A 24,363-nucleotide genomic window follows, 5' to 3' on the forward strand; every position below is an offset into this window, starting at 1 on the left:
GACTAGTGGCAGGCAGGAGGGAGCAGAACAGGACAAGACTCAAAGACCACAGAAGAGAAGAGACTGAGGCAGATGTACTAATGCTGTTTAAAGGGCTTTCTCTATGGACCAACAATTGGGCTCTTGTTTGCTTGACTGTCAGCCCATGTCAAACTGCACCCAATCAGCCGATGAGTGAGCAAACGTTCATTCGTTAGCTCAATGCATTTTTTGTGCAGGAGGAAGAATGTTTTGTTTTTGGCAGCACATCTACCCATGTGAAGAGGGAATGTGCTGCCAATAATGATTAAACAAGCACTTTTTCTGTGGGAAACTCTCATATCACATTAAGGTAGCAGTAATACTGGGCACTCTATTACCCTGCACTTTATTGAAGAGGAAACCTCTCCGATCCCGGCCACCAGTAGATCATGTGACTGATGGCCTGAACCCCAATTTCACACTGCAAAATTGGAGTTTGACGTCGGCAATTGGAGTGGTTTTGTCTGCTTAATGAAGACTATAAGCATGCACACCTCCCCCAAAAAATCCAGAGTGCAATGAATGGGGGACGAATGTTTATGAACAATCATTCATCCCCCATATCGACACAGAACGGATCTTGATGACCACGCTGCTACCGGCCTGTGTAAAGGGTCTCTGATAGTTACAGTGTACACTTCCCATCACCAAGCAAGCTTCAACTGACAGAGAAAGTTAGAAATTGCATAAGTGCCTATTTGGTGACTTCTTTGAGTATACAATAGGGGATTAGTAGAATTGCTCCTTTTACATGGAGAATAGATTTTGGGAGAATTGGTGCAGTAAAGGTTCAAGTGCAACTGATGGAAGTCAATGAATGTAGCACTTGCACTGATCTGACATGTTTCTGATTTGGGCTTTAATGACCAGAATAATGTTGTGTTTTATCACTGTATAAAGCCTGATTTTTAGGCATAATTTCAGGTACAAAAGCTTTATCTATATTATGAGGGGAACATAATAAAATACATTTTGGCTTCAGAAAATCCCACAGCATCTTACAGCACAGGAATTGTGGATGAGTTTTCTGAAACTCTTGTCTGCATGCTGGGAAAATATCTGCATCGTAAATTGACCTGTGGTATATATTTTAAGTCTGCAGGATGTCAATTTGTGTTGTGGATTTCACCCCTTCAAATCCATGTCAAATTCTGTACCGAATTCTACCTGAAAATCTACATGTAACGCAGCAGATTTTTGTTGCAGAAATTCTGCACGCTGTCGGGTAGCCTTGGGTACAGTCACATGCAGCGGAATTGGTGCAGTATGTCAAAATCCATACTAATGGGGCAGATTTGGATGCAATCTGCTGCAGACTTCAACCCTTCAATTGAAGGGTGAAATCTGCTGTGGATCACTGTCGAAATCTGCACCAAAATCCACCCAATGTGAACATAGCCTACAAATAGTCGTGGAGCATTGGTGCTGGAGTGCAGCTGTTGGTCACCACTACTGTCCACCTCTCAGGTCTTCATGTAATCACATATTCTTCCTGCTTTAAACATGCAGTTCATGAATATAACTTTGTGGGGAGATATTAAAGGTGCTCATACTCTAGGAAGTCAAATTATTGCCAATTTTATTATACTATAATCCACCCTAAGGGCTTATTCAGACGGCCATATATTGACCGGGTATTCACGCCAGCTGATATACGGTGTCCCTCTCTGCAGGGGGAGGAGGCTGGAAGAGTCGGGAGTAGTGCACTGAGCTCCCGCCCCTCGGCACTTTTTGCAATGAGAGGAGGCGGAGCTAAGTCACTGGTCCAAGCTCTTCCAGCCTCCTCCCCCTGCAGAGAGGGATGCCGTATATCAGCTGGGCGTGAAAACCCAGCCGATATACGATCGTCTGAATAAGCCCCAACACTGTTTATGAAAATCCTATCACACAAAGAAATGGCAGATCACTAGGATGACTCTAAGATGATTTATGGAAGGGATAATGTTTCATTAGTTGCTGATCACAGTAGCACATCTTATTTAACAATACATGTGTAACTGAAGAGTTAGTACATACTGTGTATAGAATGTAGAGAGATGGAAGTTCCAATATGCTTTGAGTTTGAGGTAATTTGCCTGCATGACATTACATAGAGGAGATCAGGCCCTGATGTTTTTGAACTATTTGTGTATGCCGTCTACATACTAGTAAAATTGAATTCTAGTGACATTCAGGGAAGATAAAACTGTTCCCAGAATCTTAACAAGGTTATCAGGAATATTTAATTTCAACAAACTGAATAAAAGTGATTTCAAAGATTCAAGTAAGTAGCACAAGCAAGTTATTATATTGTGAAATAACATGGACAGGAAATGCTACTTCTCAGTTATTTTGTAAAGGTTTAGGAAGAGTGTACAAGGTGTAAGGGGCTCCTTTTGAAGGGATAAATGGTTGCTATGATGACAGACTGTCAATTGCGCCAAAGACTATGCCAACATTATCACGTGCAGCAAAATTTGTGCCAAATTTTAGCAATATGGAAATGAGCATACTCTGTGGCAACAATCAAGACAGGTAATGTCAGCACTATATAATGTGTGTGAGCTGTGTCAGAGCCAGGGGAGCTAGCAGGAATTCTGCACCAGGTGGAGGTATTGCTGGAGCTAAGGCAACAAGGTGCAATTATCTGTAGGGAGTACAGAGGATGTTGCAAGGAGAGAAACTCCTATTGGGGAGATAAAAGTCTGCTGGGAACCAGACGACTGCAGAGCTAGGTTTGACCGCTAGTTTAATAATTTGAGGGGCAGCTGAGATCCCAAACAGCAAACTTTTGATACCAAGATAAGGTTGGACTGTGCTGCAGAGCAACTGAATTGGAACCATGAGAGGATGTTCAAAAGTTCTTCCAGATTGAACCGTAAGTGAGGCTGGACTCATTAAAAGCCAGTTAGTGTACACACCAGTAAGTACTTGTAAGTTAATTAATTATACAACGGAGGCTTGAGCAAGTAACAGTGGACAATTAGTGGAACCTTAATGGGAATTGAGCCAGGACTTTTATTGGCTGTTCAAGTAGAGATTATGCCAACTGGTTCTAGAGTCTAGCATGAGCAGAAGGTTATTTATCTAGCAGGAGTGGTGTAGATTAATCCATGACTCTTTATTCTGCTATATTGTGTCTGTATTATTAATACTGTGGGCTGCCAGCCTTGTGATTATTCCATGCACAGTGTGAAACAGTATTATTTCATATTGTGCATGTAGTAATATTTTTAAGTCTTAGCTAACCACAGTTAGAGTGGAGTAGTGCTACTGTAACAATTACTTTGTATTCTTGACATCATATTATTGTTCGTTGACAATTATTTGTTCTTAAAATAAAAGTTGAATATTTTTGTAACTCTCTCTACTGCATCCTGAATCATGCATCATCGCCTGTGACAAAGGGACATTAAACATAGAGCTAGCCATAGACAAAATGATTGTCATAAAAAGTGTTTTCCCATCTTATACATATATGGCATGTCGACATGATATACAGTACCATGAATGTCTAAGATGGGGAAATCCCTTTAGGGTATATACACATGCAGAACACTTATCCAGCAAAGCAAGAGCCACTGCTTATCAAATCTGGGATGACACTCTGCATGTAATAGAAAATATGGACAAGGTTGGTCCTGAATGGACAACCAATTATCCACTAACCAATAATTCAATAATAGTTTGTTTTCTGTAAGCAACCATATTAGACTGGAGAAAGGCCAACTGATGCGTTCTTCAAAGGGATTACTTTCCGAAAGTCCAGCAAAAATGGTATGATATCATGTTGGAGCCTCGTGTGGTGCAGAGTGTAAGCTCTCGCCTACGACCTGAAAGTTGCAAGTTCAATCCCGCATGATTCAGGTAGCCGGCTCAAGGTTGACTCAGCCTTCCATCCTTCTGAGGTCGGTAAAATGAGAACCCAGCTTGCTGGGGGGTAATAAATAATAATTACCTGAAAGCGCTGCAGAATAAGTTGGCGCTATACAAATAACAAGATTTATTTATTTATGTTAGCCAGGAAAATCTAAAAATGACAAAGGTGCAATATTGGTGATACCTTTACTGGATAACCAGAACACTTATATTTGCAAGCTTTCAGAGCCCAGAGGCTCCTTGCTCATTGACAAATGAAGAATAGCCTGTTCCCATAATTGTTACTCTAGGTTATACTGCATATGAACAGCCCAGAGTACTTCCACAAGCCACATGAGAATCTGTTGTATACAAGGCATAGTTTAATGTTTTAAGATGGGATGATTAATAGGTCTTGTGACTCTGAGAATGAGACAAGTCTGAAACTGGACCACCGATGGCATGCTAACAAATAGACTAGACTAAATTGCACCTACTATTAGATCCAGTAGTCTTCATTGCTTAGTATTATTAAACTAAGCTGGAATTTAGTCACCCATCTCCATTTTGTCATCTTTTCCAAACTTTTTGCATTCCCAGACCTGGTCTACAGTGATAACCCAGACAGAGAACCTGAGTCACATATTACGGAACCATTCAGACTGTCTAAATTCTGGCCCTCTGAAGAAGCTCACTGATCTCATTCGGGAAAAACAGCAGCTGAAAAAGTCATATACTGAACAGTGGCAACTTCTCAACCAGGATTATTTAAAGGTAACTTATTCCATGTATTTGGAAATTCATGTCCATTTTAGTCATTATTATTTGATGGTAGGAATGACTTTCCAGTGAGTGATTAGAAGGCCTGCGTTATGCTGGTGCGATCTACTGGCACCACGAAAGGCCTGATACTCTTTCCAGATGTTGAAATACCAACATCATTCCATTTAAAATGTGTTTCAGACGTCTTTTATACATCATGTTTGCAGGGTTTTTTATAATAATTTGGATTTTCAGAAAGGGTAAGATGATAGAATAGCAGTAAGAACAGGTAGTTATTTGTTGCATCTGAATACCACAGCAAGGATTAATTAATTTCCCGAACTAAGATGTAAAGTTGTATCATTCATTAATTATAGCTTTACAAGCAAAACAAACCCACCTCATTAGTCAATATCGTACTAGGTCAGCAGATTTAACATGATAAACGACATGAGAATACACAAGTCGTATATCATGTTGAACCTGCCAACGAAGTCCAACATTGAGCAGTGAGGTGTATCTATGCTTGTATACACTCATTGTAACAAGAAAATCCGTCCCCCAGAAGGAGTTATCAGAATCGAATGAAACTTTCTATGTGTGGTTGTAACATTGATATAAGTGATTACTACCGTATGTCAAAAAGGATAACACTTGAAGGGAGGCTCTAGTACCCTGTTGAGCCGCCTCTAGCATGGATACATGATGTGATACGGGTGGGCATGGATGCATACAGGCTCTATATTGTATCCTGCAACATATTGCTCCACGTTTGCTGTAACTGAGCCTCCTATATTGTGAAAACTCATTGGCTGTCGAAGTTGACGTCCCAGACATGTTCTATTGGTGATACATTTGGTGACCGGGCAGCCCACTTATGTATTTGTCCACATTTATTTATACAACTTAAGGAGATGGCCAATGACAAAACTAATGCCAGACACAAAACTGACATGATAAGAACCTATAGAAATGGTTTTGGTTTCAGGGATAGAGACCGGAGCGCTGGACGTATGTGAACAAACTCAAAGACGCTGCTCTGAATAATGGTCATTGGTCACTAATTTGCAGTAAGAACAACTGTGATAATAATCTACTTTTGGTTTTTAGAATATATGGCTCCATTTATTGCAGAATGAAATGATAAGTAATCTTCTTAATGTAAGTTTCTTATGTTTTAAAGATTACTGCTAACTATAACGTACAGTATCTCTGGCTTTTCATCCTCTAGACGACCCAGCAAGAGACTGAAAACTTGAAGACTCAGTATCGTAATAAAGTAAAAGATACAATACAAGCTAAGAAAAAGTACCAAGAGGCAAACAGAGGTAATTGCACTGCCGGTATCATACATTCAAACAGTCAGTCTATGTTTTTTGAGATATGAATGCTATATTCATTTTGTCTCCCAGTCTAAATAGAGATAACAACAGTATTCAATTAATGAATATGGCTGCACCTTTGCCATTCGGCATATAGAGATTTGCAAGCAAGTTGGGCTATCAGGCGTAATAGAGAAACGGTACAGTAAGAGCACATTGAAGGGAAGCGGTCACATCCTATATGCACCATAAACTAAGCTATGGTGTTTATAGAACAGGGAATGAGAAAACCGGGGATCATCTTTTTATCCTTGCCTTACTCTTTTCTTCAGTCTGGCTTTACTCTTTGCTTTAGTCAGTGTGTCTGCAATCCCATAGAGAACAGTGGGAGTGTGTGCAGTGACTGAAGAAAAGAATCAAACTGAGCGCTGAGTCGGGTAAGACTAAAAAACACAACCCTGGACTCTTCCTTGTTCTATAAGCACCACAACTTAATTTGCTTCAAAGTGCTTAATGAGACTGTCTAATTAGTAGACATAGCCTTAGGATGTGTTTTCCAGTCCCACTCTCCATCAGACTCAGGAGCTATATTCTGGTTTACTGCCAGATTAGGGGCCACAGGACTATCTAAGACTGATGTCATGGGCTGATCTGAGAAAGGGAAGATGCTGGAGAGGCATGGGAGCCAGAGAGGAATGGAGTAGGGTTACTCACTGCCCTAGTGATAGCTGCAAAAGCTCTGGGATACCGATGCAGAGGACTCTCATCCTCATATAACCCAGAAGGAGCGTTTTCTGATGGGTCACCTACTGCCTCTTCGGAGCTTGAAGATTTGGTACTACGCAGCTTGGTTGAAGAGGCTGACGCCTTATGGGCTATGGCGAGCCGTCAAGCTGAGGAAAAGTCTTTGATACTCCTCTCCACCCTCTTTAGCGGCAAAGCGGTGTTATTTGGGGCTTCTGTGTCCCATTGCTCTTGCAAGGGTACCAAACTGTGTCCAGTGAGGTCCTCGGCGTGATAAAATGTCCAGGGTTTTCAGCAGCTCAAGAAGGCTGTTGCTTATTCTGTCATAGATAAGCCACTTCCCCCATGTAGTTTTTAGGATACGTCCACGCATAGTGTATACACTGTATTTTCTGATATGTATTACAGTACAAGCAATGTGGGTGAGATTTCAAAAAAACTGCAGGAAAAACCTTCAGAGTAAATTGATCCTCAATGCAAATTTTAAATCCACAGTATGGTAATTTAGGTTGCGGATTTCGTCTGTGAATTTCAGTTCTTCAGATGAGGAGGTGAAATCCGGTGTGAATCTGCAACAACACGCGATGAATCTGCGCATAAGACTAAGTTTGCATCCCATTTGAGTACCCGTTTAATCTTTCCATTCGAGAGTTCTATCGGTTTCCTTGAAATGACATTCAGATGGTACTCCATAGGCTGTCATTTGCTTTTGTTTCTGGCATTTTTGGCTAGACAGAATAACAAGCTTTAACGCTGGAAAAGAATGGCAACTTGCTGAAATAGAGACTAAAACTAGTAGCTTTGGTCTCCATTTCAGAAATGACAGCCTATGGAGCTGTCCAGGGGTTCTCTTCTTATGCTGTTTTTGACATGTTAGAAGGAGTACTTAGATGGGAAGCCTGAATAGGGTCTCAAATGAGGTGTGAATACAGCCTTACATTTTTTGCAGATCCTTTGCTGGATTTGCTATGGAATTATAGCAAAATCCATGGTGGATATTCCAACGATACCTCCTATATAAATGTATGGTTAGAGCATAATTATATTCGCATTGTGAATTCCATGCTCCATTAGGTGTTCGTTAGTATTCCATGGCAACTGAGGCCGCAGGGAGTTTGTAGTGCGCCTGTAATCTGCACAAGGATTCAGGACCTTTGATGACGACCCTGTCACGTGGTAAGGAGCAGAGCATGTAACTCCCTCGCTGGCGATGAAGGACATTTGATGACGTCGTCATCATGTGATCAGGGGCGGAGCATGTAAGTCATTCACTCGGAATAAGCGTCACTGTCATGTAATCAGGGGCAGAGCGTGACTGTGATGTCATCACAGGTCCTTCATCTCCAGTGCTGTGTTGCTTCTGATCCCTATTGTATGGGATGAACAATGTATATAGCAGTGCTGTGTGTGTGACGTGCATGTAGCACAGCTGTGTGGCGCCTCCAGAAACACTGGAACTATAATTTCCAAATAATTACTAGTATATATAACTGTAACTTGAAGCTCCTGGGCACCAATGCAAATAATAATTTAAAGGGAATCTGTCAGCTGGAACATGCTGTCCAAACTGCAGGCTTCATGTTATAGAGTAGGAGGAGCTGAGCAGGTTGATATTTAGTTTACAGGAAAAGATTCACTTAAACATCTATCAGTGATTGACAGCTGTGTAGGACTGTACATACAGAGGAAGCTGTCAGTCACTGATAGCTCCGCCCATCGGACTGGTCAGCTCAGAATGTGCAGAGATATAAATGAATATAATACAAGTTCTACTGAATCTTTCCCATAAAACTATATATCAATCTTTTCCGCTCCTCCTGCTCTACAATATACTGCCTGCAGTTTGGACAGCATGTTTGGACTGATAGACTCCATTTAAATTGTCCTGGAGCTTCCTGTATTCAAATCCATTCACAATACTCATGTCACTCTCATGGTTCTCCAGAGGTTATAGTCCGATGTAGCAGCAGTTTTCTGTTATAATAGCAGTATCTCCTTTTCTGTCTCCAAGCCATGCAGTGCAATCCTCGGCTCCCAATCTGGACAGTAGCAGATGTAACACTCCCAGGTCTATGCAGGAAAAGAAAGACCCTACGCCAGAACTCACAGGATAGAAAAAATCACTCAAATGTTATGTTGACATATCAGAAAGATCTAAAATGGCCTGAAAAGGGTTTAAAAGTATTAAAAAAAATTCCAGCTTCCTCTAGGAGAATATCTACAGACTTACAGATTCCCACATAAATGCCCACAGAACCCTCTCCTTTGCAGGTGAATGGTCAAGTAGAAGCTAAGAGGCACTTATTACAAGACGAAATAAAAGTAAATTAAAAGCTACAGTACAAATACAAGATAACACACAGTTAACGCTTTCATTCACTTTCTAATAGAATTATTCCGGTCCAGATCTCTGGGGGACAGAGGTTCCATATCATATGTAAAGTTTGATTCCAAAAGGGATAGATTTTTAATTCTGCCTCCATCTTTCCGACCTTGTTCCAACACTGTTCTACTCGTATATTAGAGACCTGTCAGGTCCCTGTGATGATGAATAGGAAAATGCAAGGATATACTATGTGACCATTGTATATGTTCATTCTTCCTTGCTTTGAGTTTCCTGCAGGTTCTGCATACATTACATCTGCCAAATAAACTACATTGGAGGATAAGATATGTTCATTGGCATCATATTCTTTATCTTCTATTATTATTATTTTTTTAACGGTGTTGTTCACTTTTTCCTTCCTATTCCCTAAAGTTTTCCCTTCTTCTCTGCTTTGTTTTACAATGTGTTTTTTTTCTTTATACTTGTTCTACTTTCTTTGTGACCCATTTAATAACTTCCAGTTGATTTGCTTTATTTAAGCCTATTATTCACCAAATTATTGTAGTAGTTTGTTCCTCAAAATCCCTATCCATTGTACAATTCATTTTGACTCTAAGTGTCCTTATACATCGCACAATTATTGTGTGAAAAATTGTGAGATCATATGATTTGCACAACAATCATCAGGTATAAATGCATACATGAGCATTCCAGCAACTTATGCTCGTGTAGCAGTTTGTGTGTGTCTTACCAATCTTCTAATATACTTATATTAAAAATGCTGTTGTTTTACCACTGTAAATCACGTTCAAAGTGGCTACCACTGGGGGTCTCCCATTCAGCTCCTCTGCAATCCACTGCCTGTTGTTTGGCACTGAGCTTCTGTAGTTACTGGGAAGCTGGGACGTGGAGGAGGAGCTGTGTTCACAGGCTCAATCCTTCACTCACAGGCTGACAGATTTGTTTACACAGGGTCTGCAATCTCCATAGTCTCTCCTGCTGTTTCAATACATGCATGTGTTTGTTTTTGTGCACGTCATATTGGGATTACTAACCATTTGGCCGGAATGTCTCTGAATGCCTGACACACACATACAGTCATCCTGGAAAAGTAGAGGAGCAGGCATTCAGATACTGCTGTCCTGCTAATTAGACCAGAGATAAAACAATGCAGCATGAGAAGAGATGGCAAAGAAGTACAGGATAGTGAACTGCTGGCAGAATGGTAGGCTTATGACGTGCCCTCTGCCTAAAAGTGGAATGCAGATATCAGGACCGCAGAAAAATTGGGAGGACCACCTAAAAATCAGAACTTAAAAACTTGAAACGGTGTATAAAAAGCAGCAAATGAGAGAATAAGGAGAACCGGTTATATTTTTAAAAACTTGTTGAAACCTCTGGTATGCTTTAATTCAGGACTGAAATTTTATTGAGACAGTAACATAACAATAAAATCTGCTAACTAATATTGTGTTTACTAGGGTGACCAATAATGTAATGGCCAGACTACCACATCTCTCCATAGCACATACAGGATACAGTAATCTGCAGCCCCTCCCTTATCTCAAATGGCACCTACTATATTGCCATACTATACATTAGCTTCCTCCAGAGCAGAGGAAATGAATGGAACAGACAGACTGATTCTATGTTGTTTACACAAGATTGTCCATTCTGCTTCATGGCTCTAAATATAACACAGGCACTAGATAAGAGAGAATAAGTTAATTTATCATTTACGGTAACCTGTTCCACTTCATTGTATGGCATATTGTGATTGGAATTAAAAATGGTTATCTCTTAGATGGATGTCATGCTAGGATGAGACAGATTAGGCTTTTCATGTGGGCCCTCATTTTAATTGAGATTTTTCGGTTATTGGGTGGTTTCATTTAAAATAATAAAGGTTACATTTTAGTGATTGCAATGTAATAGTGCTAAAACCCGAGGGTAGTTAGTAGACCTATTAAAAACAATCTGAAACCTTTGATGTCCCTTCAAAGTGTGAGAGGTAAGAATTCTTCCACTTTAGGGCGCCTACCCACTTGCGTTGCCGATTTTCGCGCATGAAAAACGCGGCGTTTTCGCGCGTTTTTTGCGTGTTTTTCGTGACGTTTTTTGCAGCCCTCCATTGATAATCATGGGTGCATTAAGAGAAAAATAAGGAGACATATGCAACTGACAGTTCCTATGTGAAAAAACCCCACGAAACGGAAAAAAAAACCCAGATGGACAAGAACACATTCTATACTAATTGCTCTTGAGAAAAAACGCAAAACATCACAGGAAAAAAAATCGCAAGTGGGTAGGCACCCTTACGGTTCAGAGAAATGCAGACGTCTTCATTTGTGTTATGCTTTATCTTGCTGGTTATCCTAAACTTTGCATTTCTGTGTCTTTTCCAGACAGAGATCGAGACAGAACCAAAGAAAAGTATGTGAAGAACACTTGGAAACTCCAAACACTCCACAACCAGTACATCTTGGCTATCCGATCTGCTAAGCTGCACCAGGAGCAGCACTACAGTCTCAGCCTGCCCAACTTACATGAGTCCATGCAGACTCTCCAGGAGAAGATGGTGTCCATCCTGTGAGTAGAAACTAAGTCAAAACTTCCTGATGTCCTAGCTAGGATAACTTGTGTGATTTTGTCTGCTCTTTCTGTATAATGTGGGTTTTCAACTTGATATTTTTCCTCTGTAGTAAATTGACAGTGTGCTTTGGTGAGTTTTTCTTAAGACTACTTCAGAACTGTTTTGTCAGAGGCAGTACATGTGAATGGGCCTACAAATTAGGCCCCCTGTAGAGAATATTGTTGAAATGGAACATAGCAGATGATATCAAAGAGAAGTCTTGGAAAGAAAAAGTTTTACATAAAAAAACGTATATTTGACCTGATGTTAACTCGGGAGTCCACCACCCAACTTTATGTAGCAGAAATCCTTTGCCCATGAAACTTTGACTTTCTATGATCTGGTCTTGGACCAGTTGTTGGACCTGTACAAGGTGTTTTACACAGTGATACAAATATCTGAAAGGCTGTCACAGTGCAGAGGGATCAGCCCTATTCTTATTTGTACAAGGAAAGACTAGAAGCAATGGGATGAAACTAAAAGGGAGGAGACATAGATTAGATATTAGACAATGAGGGTGATGAATGAGTGGAACAGGTTGCCACGGCAGGTGATGAGTTTTCCTTCAATGGAAGTGTTCAAACAAAGACTGGACAAATATCTGTCTGGGATGATTTAGTGAATCCTGCACTGAGCAGGGGGTTGGACCCGATGGCCCTGGAGGTCCCTTCCAACTCTACCATTCTAGGATTCTATGATAGAAGCGGAGGAGAAAATTTTATTTTTTTTACTTTAAATCAAGCAAAATAAAATGCCGATAGCAATCCTTTAAGGGCATGGTGAGCTCTCAGGTCTCATCTAAAAATCAATGTGGTTGCTCTTCATAGAATAACAACTTTTGCTCTTGAGATCCTAAATCATTTAAGGGTATTTTCACATAAGCAAAACTTTGCCACAGACTGCACCGCAACATGCAGAAAAATCTGCACCAAAATTCCCACGGCTCCCTGCAGATTTTAGTGCGCAATTTAAAGTGGTTTAACCCTTTCTAATACCAATTTGTATCCTGGTTTTCTTAGGGGGCTTACTCTTTTTCTGCTGTTATATAACGACGCTATATGCTGGCTAAAGCCAATACTGCATGAGGTGACACGGTGGATAGGCTCTGATAGCCGAGAGGCTGGCAATATACAGTAAGAGAACCCCGACGGACGTCTTTCAACATTGGAGTTGTACAGCCTTAAATCATAATGTCTTCAGACGTCAGACAGTGGATTGGAAAGGGTTAATTCTGCTGGCAATTCTCCCTCAAAATCCACATGCAGCCGTGCTGATTTAGGGTCATATTTCCGCATCCTGCGGCCAAATTCTTTCCTATGTGAAAGCTTCCTAAGAGGGTCTGAAGAAGGGCCATAGGGCAGAAACTAATATACCTGTCTATATAGGTTATCAGAAGTGTGAGTGTCTTTGTCTTCTTCTTTTGGTCTTTAGCAAAGACATCTTGCAAGAATACCACAAAATCACAAGTCTTGTACAAGAAGAAATAGCAGCTGTTCATCAGGAAATACAAAATGCAATAATGAACATCAATCCAAGCAGGGAGTATGAATACTTCATCCAGATGAACAGGTAAATAACCGGCGTTATAATATACTGTCATGGAACCTGTTATTATGATCTGTAGATTGCACTAGCAGTAAAGTCAATTACTACCCTGCTCATTAACAGGCTTTTCCGGTTTTCTGTAAATAAAACTTAATCATTGTTTAGTGGAAATGTATGCAAATTGTTTGTTTTCCGTTTCTCCTCCTTGTCATCTTTAAGATCTCTGCAAGCTGTTAGCGAATAGACAGTCTTGCTTATATTTAACTGGATGACAAGCTGCTTGTAAATTAATGTATTCTGGGGTGTGGTTATTTACTGTTGATTGCATCCATGTATATTTATGGATTGGTGGAAATACTCTTTACAGTGTTGTTATTTAGATGAAATGGTAAAAGCCAGGATCTTAATGAGAACGTGTGATGTTAAAGATCTGTGAGTATCTTATTATACAGCAAGAGGAGTTGAGCAGATTTATATACATGTTTTGTGTGGGAAGATTCAGTCTAACTGGTAATTTACTCATTGGAACCTCTGCTCATTCTGGGTTTAGGAGTCCAGTGGGCGGTCCTATCAGTGATTGACACCCTTCCCTTTATGAACATACCTATTAATGCTCAGGCCTGGGTAGGACCGCCCACTGGACTCCTGGGGCCAAAATCAGCAGATGTTTAAATGAATAAAGTACAAGTTAGGCTGAATCTTTTCCCACAAACATCTATATCAATCTGCTCAGCTTATTTTGCTCTAAAACATGCTGCCTGCTCAATAGACTGCATTTTCAATATAATGGACTCCATTTAAAGGGTTTTTCTGGTAATATACATTGATGGTCTACCCTTAGCATAGGGCATCAATGTATGATAGGCAGGAGTACAACACCTTAGATCACCATTGAACAGGAAAACAAAGCCTCTCTGTGCAAGATCCGTCAGTGTTTATATAGTCACAGCGACTCATCAATATGTGTGGCTGTACCCAGTACTGCAGCTTACTGAAGTTGGGGGAGTTGCAGTTTTTTGCATAGTACCACTTTCATTTATGGCCCTTTGCTTTAATTTTACCAATAAGCAAGTGTTGGCATATCCTCATGATATTCTGTTACTTGTTATGACTGGAATATTTCTTCGTGCTAAGCATTATGGTTTATCTAATACTAGGGTGGAGATTGATAAAGAACAATTAAAGTGGGATTTATAGAAAAGGAAACCCATTTAGAAGCATAACCTTCTGTAACTCCTTCTAGGGTGAAGGTTTTGAATGGAAGACATGTCTTAAATGATCATATAATATGTTGTTAAACAGGTCACCAGGAAGCCTACCGCCCACAGTAACCTTTGATACAAGTTTACTAGAGGAGACTGACAACCTGGAGGAAGAGGAACTTCAGCTAAATGATTTGACCATAGAAAATGTTCAGCATACGTATGTATGGGTGGGTTTTGTGTCAGTGTGTCAGGATTTGTTTCAGGATGTATATCCATGTACCACATTGTTTCTTTGTGCGTACAAGGATGTGAGCTTACAATGGTTACTGGACAACATCCCTTTAATAGGGCCCCCTGTAGTAAAATAATAAACTGAGCAGTCACCACCAGGATCCAACGCTGCACCTAGCTCTGGTCCCAGTGTTTGTTGTGACAGCTGACATCACAGGAAGTTAGGTGACCACTGCAGCCAATCAGAGGCTTTAGCATAACGTTTCACGACTCCTGGTATCATGGCACTCAGGATGTGAGCTCCGGTGCCAGGAGAGTGAGCGGTGACTCTGCAGCCTCTGATTGGCTACAGTGGTCAAGTGACTTCCTGCCACGTCTGCTGTCAAAACAAATGCCAGGACCAGAGCAGGGCTGCATATTGGCAGCAGTGGAGAGGTAAGTACTGCTCAGTTTATTATTTTACTACATTGGGCCCTGCTAAAGGGATTCTGTCCGGTAACTAGACAACCCCTTTAAGTTACAACAATCCACTAAATGTTTCTGTGTGACTAAAATGAAAATTCTATATAGTCATGTCATATCTGTCTAGTTTATGATATATCATGTTACATAATGTTATATCAGCCCAGTCCATGTTATATTATGTTGTAGCCATGTAATATAATATTATATCTGCCCAATCAACAAAATGTATTGTTGAATTGTATACTGATTCTGGTATGCAAGAGCATAAGATTAATTCTCCCCAATCTCTTAGAGTCCAATCACAGGGCCTTTTAAAGTGATTATACTTTGTCAGGATGTATTGGCACTATATAGCACATGCAATGTAAAATGCATGATACATTACCATTAACAAAATGTAATGTGTTAGAATTGTTAGCAATGCCATGATATCGTTTGGACTGTTGATGTGTCCGTATAACTGATACAACAACATTGTTGGAACTTTGCTTTGCAAGGCAACTGCTACTGTTTCCATCTGTACTATTCTCTGTATTGTATTACTTTGACAGAACACTAGTGTTTAACCCCTTGAGTGGCGGGTTTCCTACCACCCTGTCGTGCCCACCAGGGCAGGTTTTTTAAAATGGTCTAATCATTGAATTTCAACTAATTTTGCAGTTGCGTCTCAAGAGCCATAACTTTTTCATTTTTCCATTGACATGGCCATATAAGGGCTTGTTTTTTGCGGGACAAGTTGTGATTTTTTTTAAACAAGGGAGAGGAAAAAAACAAAAAAAGGGGCCATGTCATTAAGGGGTTTAATGTATTAACTTCCTTCTCTGGGTCATTACGACGCATGGATACCACATGTGTGATTGAATTTTTGATTTTTTTACAAAGTAAAGGGAGACAAGTGTTTTTATTGTTTTTTTTATAATTTTGTAACTTTTTTTTTTTTTTTTGACCCTTTAGGGGACTTCCACAGGGACCCATCAGGACCCCCTGATCACATTCCGGGGGTCCGATGGTGACAGCCCTTTACATGCTGCAGTGACAGCCCTTTACATGCTGCAGTCACATAGACTGCCGCATGTAAAGGGTTAACACAGCAGAGATCGGAGGTTTTCTCTGATCTCTGCTGTAAGAGCAGGTACCTAGCTGTCCTCTGACAGCCAAGCACCAAGCTCTCCCTGCCACAGAGACCATCGGCTTGCTTCTGACAAGCCAATGGTCTCTATGGCAACCTGTAAACAAAGCAGGAGATTGCCGGCATATCGGCAATATCTTCTGCTGGTTTTTCAAAGCCCTTGCTTTGTTCTCTGTGGGTCTGTGCAGGCAGAGCACACTGTCACAGCTTGTGGCATTGTGCTCTGCAGCTCCCATAGTGATACATAGCCGGAAATCTTCCGGGCTATGTCGCTATGAGCAGTGGAGCTCCTCCCGGAAAATTTCCGGGTGTGCCACTCAAGGGGTTAAACCTACTGCTGGTGTCCTACTATATCACATACGTTTTACATAGACTCTTACAACTCTTTATAGCACTCATCGTTTTTTATATGCAATAGAACACGTAGAATATCCATGTATGTATATTGTTTTCTTATAGGTTGACTTCAGTTGAAGAGGAACTTGAAGTGGTCACAGATACAGTCAACATTAAACAAGAAGCTGTGAAACAGCTAAAAACTGAAATTGCAAGTGAAGAAAGAAGTAGAGCAGACCAGTAAGTCTTAAGTCTTGCAAACAATATTGTAAAGCTGTACTCACATTTGTATTGGAGGCTCCTTCAGCTGCTTTCCATTGCTTGTTTCTTCGCGCAGATTTTGTTGCCGATTCTGTCATATCTTGATGGAAAAAAATTGCGCTAGTTTTCCTGGCAAAATGTCACAAAACTTGGCAGGACTTAGCAGACTCCATTATAAGTCTAAACCAATGGAGTCTGTCAGGCACCATTGGTGTCTATTATATGATATATTTGACAATGCATTTTGCTTTTCGTTGCAAACGGAAGCCATGATGCAGAGGTGAAGAGAGCCTCAGGCAGATCTGGTTATGAAATCATGCCATGGTTATTGAGGAAATTGCCTTGTTGATCTTCGAGAGAGTATATCTTTTAGCTGGTCTTCATTTTATGCATACAACAGATTTCCCTAGTCTCTCTGGAATTCTCAGTGCTCTGTGGTTCAGGCAGCAGCTCACAATTGATTGACTGTATCTGTCTGCCATACTTTTGGAACAATCATGTTCAGTAACTACCTAATATAACGTGCAGAGTAGGATAAGTTCTGCAAAGAAGTGCTATCACATCAAAAGGATGTCGCAGTAAAAGCTCCATTTACACACAACGATTATCGCTAAAAATTTGTTCAGACAATGGCATATGAACGATAATCATTGTGTGTAAATGCTACCATCGTTCGCTCTTTGGTTGAACGATGATTTTAAGGTGAGCTTAAAATCCATTGTTCAGCCAGAGAGTAGATAGCACAGGGTGTTCTGCATGGGAGCAGCTGATTACATTGTATTCAGCTGACAGCCCATGCGAGAACAAGGGAGCTGATTACAGAGCTCAGACCACATGCTGTGCTTTGCAAGCAGCTCCTGGAGGCTCATTTACATGCAAATGAAGCTAATAAAGTGCTAATGGGTATTAGTGTCCATTAGCACTTTATGCAAAATGTCAGTCTTTCATTCCTTTGAAAGTTTGTTTTGCGTGTAAATGCGCCTTTAAAGGCTATGGACTCTTTAAGGTAAAAATTTATTTTTCACTTAAATACATGTATTTTGGGCTGACAGTCATTTTTCCAATAGGGGGTTTCATTAAGCATTTTGCACTTTTTATCTTCTGTAGCTCCCATTTATCGCTGTATATAAGCATTGCAACCCAAGCCTCAGTAGGAGATCCCTCAGGTCCCCTTGTCCACGGGCTTTGCGAAGTCCTGCGGCGAATCTCAGCAGCAGGAGCCACCACCCCGGAGCAGGAGCCGGCAGACAGATCTCCGTCAGTCAGCGTATCTGACAGAGAATTGCGGCAATTCGCAGCATGCTGCGAATTGCTGGCCGCGAGCGGAGCATCGCAGTGATTCTCTGCTCGTGGACACGGGGCCGGCGTTTTCCATAGCAACACTATGGAAAACTTTAGACAGCGTGATTCACCGGCGATTTACCGTCGGTGAAATCACGTCCGTGGACGGGGGCCTCAGTGTGCTGGAAGAGCCTTTATCTTTCCTATCCTGCAGGTTCTTATGAGGTAATTTTTGACCACAACTAAATTTATCTTTGTGGTCATAAATTAACTGATAATATGTGCAAAAGAGAAGAGATAGAAGGGCTGCAAACCAAACCCTCAGTGCGGCCTCACTCCTATTGAGACTTGGACTGCAGTTTCTATATACAGTAAATGCAGAAGCTGCAGAAGCCAACTGAAGCAAAAATCTTCAATGAAAACCTATTGCAAAAATTATTCTCAGCCTAAAATATATGCAACTAAGTTGAAAAAAATCCATCCCCAAAGGTGTCCATAGCCTTTAATGTCTCAAGATGATATAACAAGTTAAATGTCATGTGCTTGGTCTCCTTGTGATCCGCTTTCAGCTTTCCATGGTCCATAACTGCACCTCTGAGTGGAGATGGGCCCCAAAGCTGAATCCACTAGCAGCGGTTATGCCTGCTATCCTGGTAGTTACACCTATGAGAGTAATGATTGGCTCACTGTTGACTCCCATAGTGGGAATCTGCCTATCAAACTTGTAGCTATTATGACCCTGGTCATTTTCAAGGATATCTTTCCACAAGGTGATGGTATCGCGGTTTACTGTATTTCCATATGGCTTTTGCAGCATTTTTGATGTGCATGTTCATTTTACTCACAATGTTATTGCCCTTTTTTTGTTCTACTGGCTAACCAATCTTCATTCAAAAATGCATTCTGAAAACCACATCATTTTTACTGCAAATTGTCACGTTACTGCGATGCGGCTTCTAAAAGTGAAGAATCTCCCCAGTTGTGTCCTATGGAAACCCAGCATAACGTAATGTTGTTTGATAGGCTGCTCAGCTATAGCCTGTCCACATTCATACGAATAACATAAATGGTAACAGTAATAAGAAATATCTGTTTTATCTTTTATTTATCCACTACAGAATTAGTCTCCTTGCCAGATGTCAGTCTCTCCAGGATGCCATTCTGCAGCATGACATGTCCTTGTGTAGCAAGATCAAGCTGCAGGGTCAGAGAGAGTTGCTGAAAAAGAAGATAAATGAACTTGGCACCAGAGATCCTCCTCCTGCACTCCAGCTCCAGGATGATGGACAATCTATTTGCTCTATTGTGAGTTTTCCATTTGATAAAACAATTAGATAACAATTTCCTGGGATAGTCCAGCAGTTATCTGCAATATGTGAGCCCTATCAGCAGCTGATGGCACTCGTGGAATAGCCCCTTACGAGTACTGTATGCTCACTTATAGCAGATCGACTGAGGAATACATTCCATAGATGTGGATGGGCTTGCTTCTCCAGCATGTGCATAGATTACTTTTTTGAATCCCAATATTGCTGACCTTTAACAAATTTAAAACTGTACAAGGTACAAATCAACACCCCTCTGTGTGCAAGGATATCTAGAACTTCTACTAAGACCTGCTAAGCTCCTGACTTGCCCCGCTTCCTCCCCTTAGCGTCAGGGGGTGGAGAGGGGCGGGAGTTTAACACACTAGCTCCCTTCCCGTCCCTCCCTTACCTTTGCCGGCAGGCAGCAAGGGACGGAGAGGGGGAGGGAGTTTAGCAGAGCTAAACTCTCTCCCCCGCCCGACAGTATTCTAGGCTGTGGTGTATACACGCCATACCCGGCTGTCTGTATGGGCATTAAAACAGGAGATGTGGCCGCGGCTGCCTCTCGTTCATGCAATATTCCCCCTGGCGAACGAAAATCTCAGCACCCATGTGAAGAAGCCCTAAGGCTGACTTCACACTGGCGAGCGTGATATGGGGCCATAAATCCTGCCCTCAATATTGCGATCCCCACCATGTGAATTCCCTGCGGATGTGAGTCATTTTCATGCCAAAACAGCCTCACATAATTTCTGGCAGCCACGGCGGAGGATCACTGAGTTTCTTCCATTTTCAATGGGAGACCTCCTATCGAGTGCACCTAGCACGGGGCACGATGCTGCTACTGGCCCCATTGAAAACAGTCGGCGGGGCTATGCGAGAGCACACGGAGAGAGAGAGAACGTTTCGTGAACTGTTTTCTGCACTCTGCAAAGAATGGGGTTCATATTCATGTGAGATTCTAGGATGTGTGAAACTGGCCTATGGGTATATTCACACATTGCAAAGAAAATCTGCTCCGAAATCCACACTAAAAACTGCATGTGGATTTTGGTGCAGGTTCCAGTGCAGAATTCACTCACTGCGTTCCCATAAATTAATTCTGTCATGGAAATCCATGACATATTTCAAAATCCACAGCATGACTCCTTCCACTGCAGATTGTTTTTCTACTGTAAGTGAATGGGATTTACTAGAGCTCCATTTAGACGGGATGAATGTCGGCCAAACGAGGACCGACACTCGTCGCTGCCCATACTAGCTCTGGTGCTGCTGCACAGGAGCTAGTATTGCTGGCTCACAGCCGGGAGGCTGGAGGAGATTTCACTCTCCCCACTCTCCCCCGCGCCTCTCCATTGACTTAACATAGCGGCTGTTCAGTACTGAACGGCTGCTATTTACACTGAGCCATCAGCGATCTGCTCATCGTCCATCGTTTATGCTGCATAAAAGATGGACGATGAGCTGAACGATGATCGCTCGGTGTAAATAGCAGCCGTTCAGTACTGAACAGCCACTATGTTAAGTCAATGGAAAGGGGAGGGAGCATGAGGAGAGAAATCTCCTCCAGCCTCCCCGCCTCCCTGCTGGCCACACTGTGAGCGAGCCAGCGATACTAGCTCCCGTGCAACAGCACGGGAGCACGGACACACAGGGATGAGTGTCGGGCATTGTTTGCCAAACATTCGTGCTGTCTAAATAGAGCTTTAAACCTCATTCACTTACATTGTACTATAGATTGTTGTGGAATTTCAACATGTAACCCGCATCTGCCATTCTGCAGCAAACCCGCAATGTGTGAATTCACCCTAAGGTTTGATTCACATATCGTAATTTTTTGCTATCGTTATTCTACAATTTTGGAAAATTGTGGCAAAAAAGGCATCATAGCCGCAAAACATGTGAATCCAGCCATAAAATATAATGTTTGGGAGCGCTACATTAAAGGTTTGGATACTTTGCACACTAGTTAGTTGACACAAGCTGTTATATGAAACAATTGTAGTATGGATTCTATAGAATGCTACAGGACAACTACAAAACCCTGGCAGCCCTGCATGCTGTTATCAGAAGACGGTCATGGCTGAACAATGTGATTCCATTAATAACATTGTAGTAATCTGTGACTGATTCTTGAACCCTCCCTGTTATTTAGAGATCTTGATAAATTGCAATGTGATTAATGTTTGTTAATTGACATGACGGAAGGATACATTGTTGGATGTAAGCAACACATTGTTTGATTTTCTTATAGGACAGGGAGAGTGGTATAAATCAAACTTTGGAAAACATAAAGAATCACATTTCTGGGATTTTTCGGCCAAAAATTACAGTGAGTAATATTTGAGTTTTTTTGCAATTATGAATGATAGGTTTAACAAATAACATATTTCGTTGGACTTCTTTTGATAGGTGTTAAGCAGAGCATATCGGGAACAACCCACAAGACTTGACCTTTTCTATATGTTTTAACCCAGTCATCTAGACCAGTGTTCCCCAACTCCAGTCCTCAGGGACTGCCAACAGGTCATGTTTTCAGGATTTCCTCAGTCTTGCACAGGTGATGTAATTATTGTCAGTGCCTCAGACATTGCCACAGGTGTTCTTACTATAGGATATTCTGAAAACATGACCTGTTGGTGGTCCCTGAGGACTGGAGTTGGGGACCCCTGATCTAGACCATCAGAATCTAGTTAATGAGGTGAGCCGTGTCAGCTTCTACCCGCCCGCAGCATGTTGACTGTCAGATCACTCCCAATGCACAAGCAGGGAAAGAGCTGTCAATCTACATGATCAGGGCGGGGAGAAGTCTGCGCGACCCTCCTGTTTGACTTGAGAGCTCTGTTCCAAGTCAGACTTTAAAGTGTGTTTATTCTTATTTCAGAATAACACCATGGGCATTCCTGACCCGGGCAGTGTGAATTCAGTGATAACTTGCCAATAAATGAAAAGTTCTTATAAAAAAACAAAAGATATGAAACCCACTTGAAATTCATGGCGCTTTCTATAAACATTTAAAAGCGCTGAAAAAATAAAGTGTGTGAAGGAGCCTCAGTATATTTATATTACAACAATAATAACCATAACCTAAAATGTGTACTTTGTAGTGTTTTATGAATTCATATGCCTAAAGCTAGGCTTACGTGGATAGGAAATTTCAGTGGATGATACAAGGTTCCTCATATTCATGCACTCATCTGCACATTACATACACAGCTGCCGAGCAACTGGCTAAGTAATAGACTATTACACGCAAACAGCTATTTCCCCAATCCGATCAAGAGCTACACTAGGGATTTCACATTATTTCACTTATTTTCACATCTGTTTTCATTTTTGGTGACCATCATGATCCAAGGGGTTTTCCAGGATTACATAAATGTTGCGCATATGTTAGACAATATAAACCATATCTTACATACTAATACAGTATATGCTGCAGTGATTCAAACTCTATTTGCATCATAAATCGCTGCTTTCTATTATGTAAAAGGCAGTTCGCTAGTTGGCTCTCATGATGGTCCGTGTTATATGGTCCTCTGACCATAAGGAGAAAGGTGAGCCATTGATGTGGGCAATAGAAATGAACAGTTGGTTGAGTGCTGGACAGTCAGTGAATAACAAGGCCTTCTATTAACCCTTTACAATCCACTGTCTTGCGTCTAAAGACATTCTGATTGAAGGCTGTACAGCTCCGATGTCAGAGGACGTCCGGCAGGGTATTCTTACTGTAAATTACTGGCTGCTCTGTTGTCGGGGCCCTTTCCGGCATGTCATATACCGCATTACTGGCTCTAGCCAGCAGATGGCACCATTGTATAATGGCAGAAAGAGAAAGCCCCCTAGGAAACCCTGAATCCAAAAATGGATTGCAAAGGGTTAAGGTAGACAGCTTTCATTGTGCCTAATTCCCTGAGAGCTGTCATTATTTATTCCCAGTACAAATTTTATAGAGATACCAATTACACACCTAATAAACATATATACATAATTGCAGTATTTATATAGTGACATCAGTGAGAGAAGTGGTATGATGACCTGCGTGCATAGTTTTTATAACGTATGCTCTGCCCATTTACATATGTCACATAAGTCTAGAGCCTTTGAGTAAGCAGTGCAACCTCACAATGAATTCAGATCCCATAGAAGACCCCAAAATAAATTCAGACTCCAAAAACGTTTGACCCACAAAATCATACTTTAATGACTCCAGACCAAACCTTAAAATAAATATTGATCTTTAAATGAACACAGACTCAAACTAGAATTAATGCAGACCCCAAAAACATGTTTAGGGCCCAGAACAGACCACGAAATACATACAGATCACTGACCTGACCCACAAAGTGTTTTAGGGTCTTAGAATGGGTCCATAGTAAAAGAGGATATCCAGCCTTTAAAAATTGATGGGTTATCCTCAGGATAGGCCATCAGTATATGTTCAGTTGGGGTCCACCACTTGGGATCCCTATCAATCAGCTGATTGAACAGCCATGGCACTCATGCAAGCACTGCTGCTTTAATAGTTGCATCTAAGCATGACATTATTTGTACCTAGAACACTGCATTATTTATAGTGGCCGTTCTGAGTACTACAGGCTTGTCCTACTTACTTCCAGCACTGCAGGCCCTTCAATCAACTGATTATCAGGAATCACGAGCAACAGACACCCAACGATAAAATATTCAGTCAATGTTTTTAAAGGCTGGATAACCCCTTTAATTCTGTTTGCTCCATTAGAGCGCTGTACGCCTCACTCTAGAGTGCTGTGGCACACAATGTCCTAACCTGAAGGAAGTGCTTGATGGTATGGAGTTAGGTTGGGATGACCAGGGACTTGCCTGCACTTCTGGGAGACCAGGAAGTCTCCACTTATTTGAAGAGAGTACTCAAGTGTGACTAAGTCCCATGGAAATGGCCTACAATGCTTTATGAGTCAGTTGATATGCTGAATAACA

General features: G+C 41.3%; 1 protein-coding gene across 1 annotated transcript in view; it reads left to right on the top strand.

Moving 5' to 3' along the window:
• Positions 1–24,363, top strand: part of FES (FES proto-oncogene, tyrosine kinase) — a 99,099-nt gene that overhangs the window by 31,684 nt on the left and 43,052 nt on the right. Inside the window, exons 3-10 of the mRNA XM_066592734.1 lie at positions 4,459–4,632; positions 5,852–5,948; positions 11,418–11,601; positions 13,076–13,213; positions 14,492–14,611; positions 16,679–16,795; positions 19,216–19,402; positions 21,659–21,736. Of these exons, the coding sequence (XP_066448831.1) occupies positions 4,459–4,632; positions 5,852–5,948; positions 11,418–11,601; positions 13,076–13,213; positions 14,492–14,611; positions 16,679–16,795; positions 19,216–19,402; positions 21,659–21,736 (1,095 nt within the window). The remainder of the gene's footprint in view (positions 1–4,458; positions 4,633–5,851; positions 5,949–11,417; positions 11,602–13,075; positions 13,214–14,491; positions 14,612–16,678; positions 16,796–19,215; positions 19,403–21,658; positions 21,737–24,363) is intronic.

The sequence above is a fragment of the Eleutherodactylus coqui genome, chromosome 2 (genome assembly GCF_035609145.1).
Source record: "Eleutherodactylus coqui strain aEleCoq1 chromosome 2, aEleCoq1.hap1, whole genome shotgun sequence".
NCBI lineage: Eukaryota > Metazoa > Chordata > Amphibia > Anura > Eleutherodactylidae > Eleutherodactylus > Eleutherodactylus coqui.